The sequence below is a fragment of the Eublepharis macularius genome, chromosome 5, assembly GCF_028583425.1.
Source record: "Eublepharis macularius isolate TG4126 chromosome 5, MPM_Emac_v1.0, whole genome shotgun sequence".
Taxonomy (NCBI): domain Eukaryota; kingdom Metazoa; phylum Chordata; class Lepidosauria; order Squamata; family Eublepharidae; genus Eublepharis; species Eublepharis macularius.
Genome location: NC_072794.1, coordinates 67,113,642 through 67,130,723, shown reverse-complemented (window position 1 = coordinate 67,130,723; position 17,082 = coordinate 67,113,642). Strand labels below are relative to the sequence as shown.

Here is a 17,082-nt window from a genome sequence, read left to right as displayed (position 1 = left end):
ATCCCTTCTCCAATGTCCCCTGCGTTCCCTGGGCTTATCTTTCCTCCTTTTAGCCCTCTGCCGCTGCTCCGGGCTCCTGGAGGCCTCCTCGCTGGAGCTTGAGTCCAGCTGGCCCTCTCCTCCCCTGCCGCTTCTGCTGCGTTTTTCCTGGGCCCCCTGGCCCCGGCTGCGGGCCTGCCTTTTTCCCAGGGGGGGCTGGGCTAACATGAGGGAGGAGGACTCCATCTGTTCCACCCTTGTTGTGAGCTTTTCTATCGCCCATGTAATGCCCTGCAGGGGGCCCTCCTCCCCAGAGCCTGCTCCCCTGCCGGCTGCAAACCCTCGCTTTCCCGGCCCCACGGCTGGTGCCCTGGCCGCTGTCGGCTTCTGCCTGCTGGGCCTGGGAGGGCTCCCCGGCCCTGCTGAGGCCTCACTGAGTCCCCCGGAGGTGGGGGCCCTGGAGGAGCACACCGGTGAAAAACCCACCCGTGCTCCCGATGCCTTCCCCGAGCGCCCCCTCCCTCCTTGCCCCAAAGCCGGGGCCGAAGCTGCAGGAGCCGATGCTTGCCTAGGGCACAATGGCCCCGGTTTGGGCTTCCTCGTGGCCTTCCCAGCTGCCTTCCCACTCCTCCACTCAGCCGCGGAGCATCCAGCCGCCGTCTTCCTGCTCGCCACCGGCATCATGTGGTCTCGTCGGGCCGCTTGTAAGGCCTCCTTGGCTCTCCTCACGCCTCGTCAATGACCGCCGCTGAGGGACCCCGCCACTCTGACGACTGTCCGTTTGGCACCAAAGCTCCAGCCGCCTGTGTCAAGTGCTGCGCCAAGTGATTTCTACACTCCTTTCCTCCGCCCACGCAGCACCGCACGGGAACGCCTGCCCGCTTGCCTGCCGAGAATGGACTGAGGAGCCCGGCTCGGCTGCCTGAATAAGTACTAGAGAGGCAGACCAGAGGGAAGACTGGCCCCCTCCAGTCCGCCCCCCGCGCCCCGCCCACCCAGCCCAACCGTCCTGCGAGCGAGACTGATTGGCCGGGAGGGATTTGAATCTGATTGGTCGGGGCGAGAGGCAGCCGAGGCTCAGCACGCCGCTGCACACCTCAGGCTCCACCGGCCGCCCCGCAGACGGCAAACCAGCCGCCCAGGTAAGTCTGGGGGCCGCTGCTTTTATAATCTATAAAACACAAGATATTACAGACTATTCTCCTACCCTGAACCCCTTATAATTTCTGGTATGGTTGCTGTGGCCTACACATTCATATAACCCAACGTATGGACTGGATGCAGAGCAGAAACAACAGAGGAGTAGAGGAGATCAACACAAATCAAACAATGTTAGGGAACAGACTAAGGTGAAGAACAGATTAAAAAAACATTGAACAGAAGGAAAATTAAAGGGCTATATTGAAATCTTGGTTTAATGTTCTGAAATTGCCCCCTTCTAACCATCCTAAATTCTCCCTTACGAAAGGTCAAATAGATGAATACATGGGGGTTTCAAGAAATACAATGTCAAGTTGTAGTTTTTATTTAAAATGATCTGCTTCAGAGAATGGCAGTCAGGTGTTTGATAGGCATTTAACACAGAAGTTATACAATTCTTCAAGTAAGAAACAGTAAAATCTGTTTGCCTGAGACTATAATAAATTCTAAAAGAATTAGATCAAGCCTGTTTTACTGATGAGAAGACAAATACAGGTTGTTACATTCTTCTCACTACAAGCAGCAAGAAATTCCAAGGATGCTGCTAGGGCTAGTTTAAAAATTGGGAAATCATAGAACATGGCAATAAATTGTTATAATGTTGGTGCATATTTTTGCACTAGCAAGGTGGCCATATAAGCCCCACAGCACTGCTAATATGGCCCCTAATTTTCATTTTGGCTCAGGAAAATGGCATGGGAGGGAAGGGTGAAGAAGGCTCTGTTCTCCCCTACCGCACTCCCAAGCCAAATCAGGCCCCAGCATATATAGAGGGATATATAAGTTTTCCAGTGTCATATCTGTCTGCAGAAGGAACATAGGTAAGTTTGGCCCTAAGTCTCTTATCGATCCCTTAGGAATGCAGATCAGTGAAACTGACAAGGCTCTAGTTGAGACAGAACCCATGGCTAGAACTGCCATGCAAATCAGTCTAATGTACTAAGAGATTATGAGAAGGCTACAGCAATCTGGCACAGAATTACAGCTCAGGATGGAAGACTGAAAAAACACAGTCACTGTTATAACATAACCAAATCTGGAGGTCTTCTTATCAAGATGACTTTCCAAACATGTATCTAGAAGGTGGAGTATCCCTGCGACAGAAAGAGTGCACAGAATTGGCCATGTAAACTCTAGCAACAAATCCAAACCAAGAGATAATCATAGTGAAGTCATAATAAGAATAACTGAGCAGTTCTTTAGGAAGTGAGGTTCAGAGATCACTTCTTTTCCAGGACACTGCAATTTTAATATGTCAAGACATTGCCCTGATGCTCTGAAAATACAAGCAATGAAACTTGTTACAGGAAAATGGGTAGCAGCAAATAAAAGATATGGCCGGAGATTTCATTTCAGCTTGAATGTAAAATTACAAAAAGACAATGCCAGAGGCAAAAAAATTAAATCAAGGGCACACAATATTTAAAGTCCTGAAATTATCTATAGATGACCAAGTAATCTCATCACCTGCAAAGTAAGATTATTCAAATTCAAAAGGAAGTTAAACTAAAAAACAAATCAAGGCAGCCACCCTAATCAGTAGGATTCTAGTAAATATCCAGAAGATTGTGAAGGGGACAGATCAGACAATCTGGCATACCTGCAAGAAGTCTCTTTAAATACAAATTCAAAGAAAATGATTTTTGACAAAGGACATTTACAGCATTAATGCCACAGATCATTTTGCCCAGGCCCCCTTTTTCAGAGGAGGCACGGGGCAGGATTGACCAGGGCTGGAGAGTCTTCAGCCTGTTGTTTAGAAGGCAACGGGAAGCTTTATGAAGAACTACTCCCTCTCCCTCACAGCCTTTTTGTTGCTGCCGCTGGTAGAGATGGAGCGTGCTGGATCATCTTTTTTTGTGACTGAGGGTTCTGCGACAGTAAGTGTGGATGTGTGAGAGAAAGAGGGAGTAAATTGGAGCATGTGTTTTTATTTCAAACGGGGTTCCTCTCCCTGGTTGATCACCCCTTATACTCCCCACATTTTTTCCTGTTAATCTGAGGTGCCATTATTTCTGGCAAGTCTCCTGTGGGCAACTGCATTTCCAGGCAGAGTTCTAGAAAGTGCTTTGGTGCCCATTTATCCTTCATGGAGGAAGAATCATTACATGGCCCCCTCTTTGCGGTAGCACTCCCACCCCATAAGTAAATTAACCAGCCCTGTCTTGGCTGGGAAGATTCCAATGTCATTTTCACCTATGGGTGAGTGGGAGAAGTTTTTTGCCATGACAATCTCATTTTGTAGTGAATGGCTGCTTTTGAGGCTTACTTGGTTGCAGAATAGTGGGTATCTTCCTGTGTGGCAATTGCAGGCCACCATTTTGCAAGGAGCTGCTGCTTTATAAGGAAAGGAAGTGGCTTCCAAGGCAAGTTGCGATTTGAGGCTGCTGGTGTGCTGCTTGGGGGCAGCCTATGGGTCTTTGGGGCAGAGGCACCACCCTTGGTCTAGAGCCAGCCTGCTGTTTGCCCAGCTGTGTGTAAAAATAAAAAGAAATGCAGTAAATCAATGTATCTTGCACCATTGACTAAGTTAGTATATTGTGGTTAGTTCATATAATGTTGAATTTTTGTTGAAATCACACAATCCATCAGCAGTTTTATAGTGACAAGGATAGAATACTAGCATACATTTTAATCCCCTTTCATATTGTGAGGGTAAGATTTTTGTCCAGCTGTTAAATTTGCACTTCTAATATCTAGCATTAGCTTTAATAAGTTTATTGTTCATTGTCCATTATAATGCCAGGTATGGGAGTGGCGATTGGAATTCTAATTTTTCCAATAATGGAAGTTCAGGCTGAGTAGAGATGGAGGTTTTTTAGGGAATATTTTTCTCTGGTCTCTTACTGCCTGTTGCTACCTGACACTACCTGGGAAAGGGAAAGGGGGAGCAAATTGGGATTGGGTTACAGGTGACTTTGTTTATACTGTTAGCTTGAATCGGTCATTTTATCTAAAATACACTAAAAATACTTGATGAGTTTAGAGAAATTATTTGGGGACAGGATTTTAATTTGGTTTCAGAAAGTAAACTAGACAAGTCTTCCACCCCTCCAAATGTAAACAAATATTAGCAACATCCCAGTTTAGTCAACTAGTGAAACATCTTGTGATGTTTGGAGAATCTTACATTTGCAGGGAAAAAAATTACACATATTTCTCAAACATTCATAATAGTTTCACATAGATTATATATTAGTTTTTGCAACCTGATTACCTCTCCTTTCATAAGCAGATAGAGGTTTTAAATTATTGTCACATCATGCTATGATTTCATGCTCTGGTAGCTTAGGGCCAGAGTGGAAGTTGAACAGTTGATTACTACTAAACAATGAAGTTTCTGGAACTATTGCAAGTGCAATATATATGATTTTAATGAAAATCTTAACTGTGGAGTGCCACAAACAACCATCTGGAATACATTCAAAGCAGTTTTAAGAGGCAAATGTATTAGCTCCGCATTGCTGGTGGTGACATCAGAGTTGCAGAGGGGTGTCTAGCCCCTGCTGGCATGTCTCTTGGGAACCACCTGGCCATGGAATTAGGGGGCTGGTCCTGAGTGCTGGGGCCAGTGAGTTCAAGCCTGGTCTTGATCTTTTTGGTCCTTTTGCCTTTCAGTTTTTACCTTTCTGGGGGAAAGGTGTGTGTGGCTCAGAGCATGGGCATTTCTGAGTGGGTGACATTTTTTCTACTAGTCTGGACCTTGCCAGCAATGGGGGTAGGTGTCCCAGCAGGGCTGGGGTGGGGGCCTCTCAAGCCAAATACTGTGGTACCTCATTTGCAGGGTCTTTTTACCCTGTCCTCTGACTCTTCAGGGAGAGTGGCATTGAGAGGTAGTAGCTGCGTTCGCTGCTGGAGACTGCCTACGCCTGAAGCTGCTTGTCATGGAGCCATCAACAGCAGCTGCTGTGTAGTTAGTGCATACTGCCAGTGTTTCTGTAGAGACCAGAGAGATTACCTTACTGCCTGTACCTGGCCAAGGTTTGTACATTGGCATCTCTCTCAAAGTCCTTGGGGAGCAGACTAGTGCCGCTGAAGTTATGTGGGCAGCTGTATGCCTCCACCACAGCACTGCCTGACTCCTTTTGATGTTATAGGCACTACTGAGATGTGGAATGAAGCCATTTGGTCCTCTTTGATGTAGTTTCCATTGATAGTATTAAGTTTGCCACTAAATTAAAGCAGTAAATATTTTGACATCTCACTTATTGACCTGTAGGATTCTAGTAATGTCTGGTCTTTACCAATTTTAGCAATAACACCTATGCAAGCTCAGCTGGAATTCCACATTATTTGTTTGTTTGTTTGTTTGTTTACTGATTTATTTTGTAGTCCCACCTTTCTCACCGAGACTCAAGGTTGATTGTACAGTGTAAGTCAATATGATCAATTCAATAAGCAATACAATAGAGTATGGGTTGCATAAATTTGAAAACAAGCATAAATTCAAATATAGAGCTGAAAGAAAACATAAGCAATTTGGTATGACATATTAAATGGCATGGAAAATAACCAGTACAAGTATACTTACAACAACAGACAGTATGCAGTAGCTTAGTCTACTATCTCTATATCCTTTACCAATTTTCTGAACCATTGTCTTACAGCACAGCACTATTACCTGTTTGAAAAGCCCTCTACCTCTTTCATTTTGCAATAACTGGCAGACATTTTATTCTTGATGGCTTTGTGTTTTATTTCTAAAATACTTATTTTTTCCAAAATCAAGTTTCTTCCCCTTTTCTTCTCTACTATTGCTAAATTCCCTCTTACACGATCCATAGCTTCCATGTCACACCAGAAAACAATGTCATTTTCCAGTGTGGTGGGTGGGCATGGGAGTGGGTGCACAAAGTTCCATGCTTGTGTTTGCACACCTCTGTTGATTTTGAAATGCCAGTTACTTCTTATGTATATATGTATACTACACACACATGTGCACAATAAGACCACTTCCTGTCCATAGTATTGAGTCCAGTAGCACCTTGAAGACTAACTACTTTATTGTAGCATAAGCTTTGAAGAACTACAGTTCTCTTTGTCAGGTGAATAAAGCTGGTTAGTCTTAAAGGGGCTACAGGACTCTTTACAATTTTGCGATTACAGACTAACATAGCTAACTCCTCTGGATCTATGTCCATAGTATTGCTATTCAAGAGCCTATAAACTTTCCAATCAATCTTACAGAACTTCCTTATAAGACATAGAACCCAGCCTAGCACAGCATCATCATATTAAGTTTAACATTTGCTTGATTCAATTTCAGTGTCTAGGCTACACATAACACAGTTTTAGTCATCATGGGATAGCATCTTCCAGCCTAACATAGTATGGTGTTTGTTCATATAAGGGTAATAGGAACAGCTGAACATTTTGTGCATGGAAGAGTGATTTAGAAATGATTGTAAAATAATGACAGATACATTGAAACAGGTAAGAAGATAATATCACAATCAGTGTTGAAACCGTGCTTCTGACTGTTTCCTGTAGAGATTACAGGAAACAGTCAGAAGGGGAAACAGTCTGGAAGGGTCCCCCCTTTTTGGCTTCTGTTTTGTTTCAGAAGTGCCCCCCCCAGTTTCTACAGTGTTAAAGAACTAGCAGTTTGTGGACTCAGTGGCCCCACTTGTTGTTGAAAGGCAAGTGAATCAAGGTAAATAGACAAGCTCTGCCAATGTTTCTATAGCAATGATGATTTTTCTTTTGTTTATTCCCTTAGTTAGGGAACTTGGATTTTGTAAAAAGACTATCATGGAGTAAATAGAAGATGCAGGGTTTCTAGGTAGCTTCATGCTACAGTGATCTTGCCTCTTGACCATCTTTCACTACTTTGAACCTAAGTGTTTCTTCCTGTCCTATATTACTCTTCCTAAGTGTGTCATGTGCATCATGCATTTCTGATCTGAATTCAATCCAGCTGTTGTTGAATGGCTGCTAAGGACCATTCTGAGCAACAGCTCAGAATGGAAGAGAAAAGACCCTGTTCATCTCCTCCCACCCCCAACCTTCTACTTTCATCAGAATCAGAAATGGACGGAACAGCAGCCGCCAAAAATGTTGGCTATGACAGACTGTTAAAGGCTGAGGTGGAAGTATCTTGCTGGAGTATTGTTTCCTCGTGTTGAAAAACAAGCCATTTTCCCTTTCAGTATTATAGCTCCCCCAAAAGATTCCATACTTTCACACTAACTCTTGTGTGCTCAGGAGAAGACATTTTGTCCCCCAATTGTCTCTGGTTCAAAGAGTTTTCATTCTTATTTCAGTGTTAGAATTTGAGTGTTATTTATTTCTCAGATGTATAATGCATCAATCAGTCAAGGCTCTCAAGTTGGATAATAGCCCAAACCAGCATAAACAACTCCAGAGCTATTTAGAGCTTTTCTTCCAGAACAGTAGCCTGCCATGGGAGCTATAGTTGTATTAGGCAGCTAGAGATTGCTAACAAATAAGTTGGTAAGTGCTCTCATAGAGTGGCAGAGGGAAGGGAATTCTTTGTTCAAACTCTATCAAGGGACTTACCGTGGTATATTTGCAATATATATTTCATTATCTAGGTAGGGTCCCAGAACCAAAGGATTTTTATTATTTAAAATGAATTTGGATCAATGAGGATACAAAGTACTTACAGATACAATTATATAATTACAGATACAAACATGGGACAAACCATATATATTCTGTGCATGCAGTGTAATACCAAAATCATTTTCATCTTGACAAAAAATTTCCCCTGAGAATGAATTGACCCAAAGGCTTTAGCTGAAATGAGAGAATTTCACAAAAATTAACTTATTACTCTTAACATTTGCTAGAGTTTAAGATACTTTTAATTTTTCTCCTGTATAATTAGCAGTATAATTACCAGTAGATTCTCTTAGATAAAGAGACATAGATAAACAGCAATATCTCATTGTTGATAAACTGCTATATTGTATAATGTCAAGGAACCTCCAATTTAATTTTGCCCCAAGCAAAACCACTAGGAACCCCTGGGCAGCCCTCCAGCTGTTTACTAACTTTATCACCTTCACATTGTGATTGTCAAGAGCAGAGCTGTACAGAATAGGCTGCTTTTTAGTCCAGGGAAAAGGATCAGTTCCTCAATGAGTAGTTGGTATGATATCAAATAATTACGTAACTTTCACCTACGTCCATAATACATGTAAGTTACAGCATGATTGATCTAGAAACGGGGTTGTTTTTCTTTTTTTTACACTTAATGTAGAATGCTAATCATGAAGTGCATTGTCTGCTTCATCTGTACACAAATAGATCACACATTAGAAATTCTAGCATAAGGCAGATAGCACATTTTTTATTCATGTAGAAACATGAATATATTTGGTCAGAATTCATTTGGAGATACTCTGCAATTTCACTTAGACAGCCATACCAAGTACTGTATGCTTAACATTGAAGCCCATTAGTTTTATGGGATTGGTGTATACATGAATGTATAAATTACTGTCTGCTATCTTGAGCATTTTTGTGAAGGCAGGATAAAAAAGATTAAATAACCCTTATCAATGTGTCAATTGTTTAACAGGTAGATGACCAGTCAAATCTTCCTGGACCTGAGAATATGGGAGGTAAGTTTTTCCATATTCCATGCAAATTCCACTGAATATTTGAAGAATTCTCTTTGTGCATATACATATGATACAACTTGTAACATGCAGTCAAACCTAGAGGCCTATGAGAGCTCCCGTGTGCACATACAACTTGTGCACATGAATTGCTTCATTCTGAAAAACACCAGGCCAACAAAACACTCCACACCCGACAATAGCCCTGCAGAGAAGATTAGCACATCAAGCACCAATCCATATGCAAAAGAACCGCCTCGGGATACAGTGAAGCCTCCCGCCATTAGCATTCCACACCCTGGGAAACTCTTATAGAATGACTCAGCTCAACCCCACCCCTCCTGAGTAGATACAAATGACCTACATCTTTTCCACACTGTGACACTGAGAGATCTCTGTCTTTTGGTGCTACACCTCTGAAGATGCCAGCCACAGCTGCTGGCGAAACGTCAGGAACTACAATGCCAAGACCACGGCAAGACAGCCCGGAAAACCCCCAACAACCATAATTGCTTCATTATTTTTGTAGTGAAATAGGCATGCGAATGCATGCAAGTTTGCTATTTTCATTAATATAAATGGAGCAGTTTTTAGAGAAGGAAAATATGAGCACGTCTGCATGTGTATTCTCATATAGGCGTTACTAAATCAAAGCAATGTAAGAATGGCTAGTCATATCACAATGGAAGTATAGGAAATGCTGTTCCTTTAAACTCTGCTGACGTAATTTGAGAACCCAGAGTCCATCAAAGTCCATACTAAAACTTTCCCCATTTCTTAGTTATCCCAGTTTATGGGGAAAGTGCTGTCATAGAAAGAAATCATATTGCGGGCTACTTGCATATAGCTTAGGACTATTCACATTGCCCAGTAGTGTAGGAAAGAATGGTTCTGTTTCAAACTTCTGGTATTATTTGAGAATGGCTCCTAAAAGTGTTAGCAGAGTGGCTTTGTCAACACACCTAAGCATGTGGATGTGTGCTATTAACAAGCCTGCTTTTACTTCAGTAAGGAAAATAAGAATCTTTTTATTTCAGGAACACTTAGGATAGGACAGAGAAGAGATAGGGTCTAGTCTGTGGATGCATTAAACATGTCTTGCCTCCATGGTTAGGAGATGGAGAAGAGCAAGAGAGAGGAGGAGGAAGGAAAGAAGTCCCTGAGAGTAGCAATCTACATATTACAGGGACGGCTCCAGTAAGAAAATGGGATGCACAGGCCCTGACCTCTCTGTCTCTATTGCCTATCCCCCTCTGTAACCTGAGTCAAGGGACAGCGTAAAACCTTTCTTACAAAAAAACAATATAGATGAAAGCATGGTAGTGGACTACAGCTTCTCAGTAAGCATATCATTACATCACAGCGTTCCGGTGTTAACACAGAATGCATCACAAAAAAGTGATATCAGTGATGACTTGTGGGATGGCTTGGAGGAAATAGCCCAGCCTTCTTGCCACTGAGTGCTGCTACAGGTGAAGAGGAAGTGGCACCCTTACCAGGGGGTAGTGGTGACTGAGCTGCCAGGGCTATGGCTGCAGCACCATATAGATTCACAGCTACTGAGTGTGCATGTGTGCTGGGTGACACACTTCCACAATGCGGCAGGTGTGGACACATCAACAGTTGCCACAACCTGGCACTCCCAGTTGCACAGCGCTTAGTGGTGAGTTGAGTTCTGGAGTGTTCCCTGTGACCCACCCTGTAAGCTGCAGCAGCAAGATTTTATCTTGATTCTTGGTTAATCTAACCCACTCATGTGGTTTAACCGGTCATCCATAATCCTCATATATCTCCTAATGTTAAAATTTGCATAAATTACTGGACTTTGTAATTTATCTAAAGATACTGAGAGCCTAACTACATTATATGTTGTCTTCACCACCCCCACCCTCACATACCAGGGCCGTTTCCACACTACTCACCTTCATCTGGAACTGCGGAACGTGGAAGATAGCATCTTCTCACGTGAGTTTTGTGCAACATTGCGCGAAACTCGCATGAGAAGACGTTATCTTCCATGGTTTTTTTTTTGCGATGTTCTGCAGCGTTCCGGATGAAGGTGAGTAGTGTGGAAATGGCCCATGATTACCAAGACCGGATATGTGCTAGGAGTTCCATGCTCAGAACTTAATTTCCAGCACGTATGTGTGTAGTCCTTCAGTACATGTAAGCTTCTGCAACAGCAGCTCCCTTGAGCTCTTTCAGGTCCAGCAAATGACACCAGGGGTGGAGGCTTAAGCCTTCTCTCCCCATGAGCTGCATTCTTGATGCACATGAGACCCCCATCTGCCAGAGAATAGTAAGGCTGAAGGTGATAACCAGTGACATCATGGTTGAACTTGGGGTTCTTCCTCTCACCAGCATGAGAAGGTTGAAGGCATGGACAAGGAGACAGGAGAAGCAGAGGGCAAAGAGGACCCCCCCGCCAAGGGAAGAAGTGAGTGGGGGCAGTTCCCTCATTGAGCTTGATAATGAAGGTAAAGGTGAGGCAAAGATTCCTAGAGTGTCCAGAAGGAAGAAGAACTGAACTTGGATCAGGTTTCTCTTACAGTTGTCTTGGACTTTACAGATGAAGCAAAAAAGCACACATCTAGTTAACAAGACCCGTGGCAGACTCCAGAGGAGGGCACAAGGACAATATATAATATAGTTAGATCCCTGACATTCAAAACAATATAATAATAACAACAACATTCGATTTATATACTGCCCTTCAGGACAACTTAACGCTGACTCAGAGTGGTTTACGAAGTATGTCATTATTATCCCGACAACAGTAATTGCCCTGTGAGGTGGGTGGGGCTGAGAGAGCTCCTAGAAGCTGTGACTGACCAAAGGTCACCCAGCTGGCTTCAAGTGGAGGCGTGGGGAATCAAACCCGGTTCTCCAGATTACAGCTGCATGCTTTTATCTACTACACCAAATTGGCTCTCACAATGAGGTTGATTGTGATCCAGTGAGCTACTAGGCATGGGTGCAGAATTTTGTGTGTAGCAGGACTCCCCCCCCCAATATTTCTGCCTGAATCATGGGTAGAGGGTAAGAAGAGGGGGCACTGGTTAAGAAGAAAGCTCCATACTGCATAGGACTCTGTTCCAGTGTTTTTGTAGCTTTTGGTTGGACTGTGATGAAGCCTAGATTACAGACTGAACTCCAAGGAAAAGCAAAATGTTCTGAATGAGTGTGGACTAATACTGGATATGAATGATGACTAATTTGACTTTTTAAATAACTTTTTTAAAGTAGTGGGACTATTTTTAGCCCAAGAACTCTCAGGTTGGATTTTATCAGGTGGATTTTTAAAAATTTTTATATTTGGCACATACACAAAAGCTTCATCAGTGCTCTCACCAAATGAATTGTATCACAGCTACAGTAATGTTTTAACACTGCGCAATAAGTTTGCTTATGAATTACTATTTCAGGATAACAATAGTCAACATGAAAATATAAGCTTGTTTTTAAAAGATACCAATTTTATAAAGGTGGTTGTATAACTTGGTTATATAAGTTGTGCAACTTTTACTAGCTGTTATTTTTTTTATTTAGATTTTTCAAAAGGCTTGAAGAAATCAAACATATTTTTCATAGTTGGTAAGTAAGAACTTCAGACACAATCCCATAGGAACTAGTGCACTTTTGTTGCATGTAAAATCAATAAATGGTAAAATAATGCTTGTTAATGATAATTTTATTTAAAAACAAAACACAAAACTCTTTTCTAACATTTTCTTAAAAATATGCAGTTATAACAACAACAACATTCAAGTTATATACCACCCTTCAGGACGACTTAATGCCCACTTAGAGCAGTTTACAAAGTATGTTATTATTATCCCCACAACAATCACCCTGTGAAGTGGGTGGGGCTGAGAGGGCTCTGGAAGAGCTGTAACTGACCGAAGGTCACCCAGCTGGCTTCAAGTGGAGGAGTGGGGACTCAAACCCAGTTCTCCAGTTTAGAGTCCTGCTTCTTTTCACCACTACACCAAACTGTGTTGAGACTCTGCTATAAGGTGATATACTTTTAAGAGGGAACACTTACAGACAAATACTGTGAAATCATCCCTGTATAGAGAGAGGTATGGTTAACTCTCTTAATTTTTCAGAGGATTTAAGGATGTCTAACTCTGAGTTCATATCTTGTCCTGACTGCTAAGTCACCCCAGGTACTGCACATAGTGGCATTTGTGGATCAGTGCTGGCATCAGCATTGACTAAGGTGAGACAAATGCTGAGGTTCACCTCAGCTGTGAAATAATTTGTTTTTCTTTCTGTAGACTTGCATACTTCACACTGCATTAAGGAAAGAATGTCAACTTTATCACTTTATGGTGATGGATTATTTTAGAAAGCAAGCATCAAGCTTTTCATCAAGGCACCAAGGGAAAATTTGTCCACTCTAATCAGGGAGCTCTGACTTTTAAAAGCTCATACCCTGGAAATCTGGTTGGACTTTAAGGTGCTACTGAACCTGAACCTTGCTCCACTCCCCCTCTTTGTTAACAGCTAATCAGTGGACCTCAAAGAGAATGGTGGTGGCAATTTCTGCAGACTCAACAGAGAAAGATCCGGCAAGCATTCTCTTGGAGAGGGTGGCAGAAAAGTATGGATTGTTGGTACTTAATATTTGTGGCCTGTGCTATGATAATGATGCTAAAGGTGTGCAAGCCATTGTTCTACCAAAAAAAAACCCCTCAGGTATTCTTTGTACTTTGCTCTCTCCACACCTGGAATCTTGTGCTGGGGAATGCTGTATACAGTTCTGGCCAGGAAAAGGCTAGATGTCAATTTTATCGAACAGCATTCCAAATAAAATAATGGAAGGCATATTTTTTCTATGGTTTTATACCAAATAATCAACAGTAACCAAGAAAGCAAAATTGTGTACAATTTGTATTTACCAGCATAAGCACATTGAAATGAAAAAGGGAGTGGTTAAAGAAGAAAAGGTAGAGTCAAAAGGGAGGGGCCAAACAGAAAGAAAGTAGCTATACTTGTGGCTATAACTGGGGAACAGGGGCCCAGTTGTACTCTGTTGCCCAGGGCTCACGGAAACCTGGAACTGGAACTGTCATGGATGATATATAATGGCTGTTATTGGATGCAAGATGACCCAGGACAAACATAAGATTGTGGTCACAACTTCATGCCATGTTGCAGACATCTAGTTATCAGTTGCTGGAACCAAGTGTGCTGGGCAAAAAAGACCTTTGACCTAATTCCATGCATGGTATGTATAGAAATGATAGTTAAGCAGAAGAAACAGTGTACAGTTACATAAGCTTTCCTCTTCTTATATACAATTTATTTAAATTATATACAATGTATTTAAATTGATTTAAATTAGAATAAATTGATGTAACTTTGTAAACTTACTATGATTGCAGCCTTATTATGCTATGTTATAAATATCATGTGTTATTATTTAGAATGAGAATGCCCTGAGTAGTGGACATTTAGGAGTGATTTCTTTTTTGCTCTCTAACTAGCTGTATAAAGATATTATATTTTGCTCTTCAAAATTTTTTTTAAAAAAGATTGCAGATAGGTACCTCTTGAATCATAAAGTAAACAATCCTTCATATGGAGGCATAGCAAGACAAATGAGGAAAGGCAGGTATCCTTTAAAGCATACAAATGGCTCTGCAAAAGTGAGAATTTTTGCTTGTGAATTGTTTTTGTAACTGAAAAGCAATGCGCTTTGAGCCAAAGATAATGTTTTATATTGGTACAAACTATTATTGCCATGTTGAACCTAGAAAATGAAGTGTACATATCATATTATTCAAATTAGGTGGCTGATAGCTGAGGAATAACAAATTATTCCATTAAAAAAGCATTGTGAGGGCTATCCAAATTCTGTCTGTAGCATTTCATCAGCATTTCACACATACAAGCTATCACTAGATATTGCTTTCATCAAGAGACTGGTCTGCAACTCTAAAACAGCCCTAATGGGGAAAAGAAAAAAAGTATATGAATATGCACTTGCTTGTAAGAGATACAGAGCCTGACAGGTTTCTTTCCCAGCCAGAACCTGTCAGTATTTTATTCAAAAGACACCATATGTTACAAGCACTGAAGCTCCCTCAACCTACAGCCTTGTTTTGTTGCTAAGGATAGGCTGAGTCCACCACATCTGATGCATATGGAGGTCCTGAAAAGATGCAAAGTTGCTATGGTGATCAGTAACATATTGCAACAGGGATGTATGCTCTTTCAATTCATAATACCTAAAGTCTGCTTTTTACAGAAGCTGTTACAGCAATTCATCTCTCAGAATGGAATGAAAAATTATTTTATTGGGTCCATGTATCTGAGTAGAAACAAGCAAGAGTTGGACCAAAAAAAACCCCCCAGCAACAACAATCTTCAATAATTCAGGCTTGCGTCTCATCCAAATAACAATAGTGTTTCACATTCAGAGCCTTGAATAACACTGAATAAATATTAAACTGCAGTAGTGCCTGCCTACCTATTTGGTGATGCTGGTTATTTTGTTTCTTTTCAGTACATCCTTTTAAAAAAATATGACAAAGTAACCAGAGGTTGACTTTTTTGCTATGGCAACTGGTTTTGTGAATACTTATATAGTATATATTGTCATTGTATCTATATCCACACAGCTGTTTTGCTCCAGTTTGGCTTCCAAACCAGAGTAGTGTTTTTTAGGGTATTATTCACACAACCTCATTCTCAAATTGCCCACCATTCAGGTTTCCCCCTTTGCCCCAATCTTTCCAAACGTGCTTTGTTACACTCTTTCCAGACAGACTGCTGTCCAAGTGGGCTAGCATGCCATCTGGATGGGAAAGTGTTCATGTTCAAACATTCCAAATACATTGGCACCACTTTACTGCCATCATCCCCTCACAGTCACTGTTTCCACTGCCATGCCCCTGGAGGGCTTTTTACCAACTTAAAACAAATATAGCAACCACTGATTTTTTTAAAGCCAACAACAAGCTCTCTGATTACCACAGGGGAAGGAAATGATGTCCATGAGGGGATGACCAAGAAAAAAGTCTAGGAAACCTCTGTGTGGACACTCAGGTACTGATGGGACTATTTCTGCATTTGCAGCAGCAGTTAACCTCTAGCAGATTATCCTGGCTGGCTGTGGGCATCCTAGGACTCCCAGCTCTATTAACGTTTCTCCAGAACATTTTAGGATGTCCTAATTATCTCACATGCCAGTGCTAGGCAGTCAGAAGACTGACTATTACTAAATAGTAACCATTGTTGTATTGCCAGTGTAACCTCTATTGTATGAGTTTTGTGGGGCTAATTTAGGAAGCAAACTTTCACACAAATACAAGTTAAGGAAAAAATTCTTACCAAACCTTTTAACAATTAGAACAATACAAGTATTTTTTCTTTTCTTTAACCAAATTCATAAATGCAACAAAACCAGAAACTTTCAGCCAACAATGTCTTTGAAACCACTCAAGGTAAGCAAATTCAACTTATTGGATCTCACCAAGTAATAGAATTCTTTTCCACAATCCTTCCAGTTTGAAGCAACCAGAACCCAGGCTTCTGTCCTCTTCTTGGAGAATTATAGCTCTGTAAGAATAATAAAATTTCAGTAATACTACCAACTAATTATAACACACACACACCACTTTTAGTTACTATCGTTCACATATAACATGATTCTGATTACCTTATTCAAGGTGATAAGAGCATGTAAAGTGTTATCAAGCTCCCAGCACCAGCTTCTTCCTCAGCTGCCGGGCTCCAGATACTAACTCTGCCCCACTGGGCTCAACCAAATTAGCTCATGGGGGTTACACCAGCAAAATGGCTTGAGTTGAAAAGTTGTTTTTCAGCAAAAAAAAACAGGGATGAATTGCGCCAGTTGTGCCTGCCCTCTGCACACCTCCACTTTGTTTCCCTCTCTGTTATCAAGGGCCTCTTTTCTAACAGATACAGTATTTCAGAGATCTCATTGAGTTGAAGGGGAGGAAAGAGAGAGAAGGGGAACAATCCTGTCCAGTTGGCCAAAGTGCTGCCCTTTCCAGGATGCAGATAGAGGCTTTAAAACAAAAGATCCTAAAAGCTAAAAGGTCTTTCCCCCTTCCCTTTATGTTGTTTTTAAACATACAGGCTGATTAAGAGTGCTGAAGGGTTGGAAAGCTTATACACTATCCTTTGTTATTTTGGCTGGTCTAAATAAATGGTATTACACACGCATTTTTTATTTTTTGAATTTACCTTGTGAGTCTTTGTTCTACATTAATAGCAAGATAAATTATTTTTCTCTTATTGGCTTTTTAAATGGTACATTTTAATTCAGGCTATAATAATTGAA

General features: G+C 41.5%; 1 protein-coding gene across 2 annotated transcripts in view; it reads left to right on the top strand.

The window, feature by feature from the left end:
- Positions 1-17,082, top strand: part of AK5 (adenylate kinase 5) — a 166,336-nt gene that overhangs the window by 110,264 nt on the left and 38,990 nt on the right. For both annotated transcript variants that reach the window (XM_054979197.1, XM_054979196.1), the window contains exons 9-10: positions 8,726-8,768; positions 12,315-12,359. In XM_054979197.1, the coding sequence (XP_054835172.1) occupies positions 8,726-8,768; positions 12,315-12,359 (88 nt within the window). The remainder of the gene's footprint in view (positions 1-8,725; positions 8,769-12,314; positions 12,360-17,082) is intronic.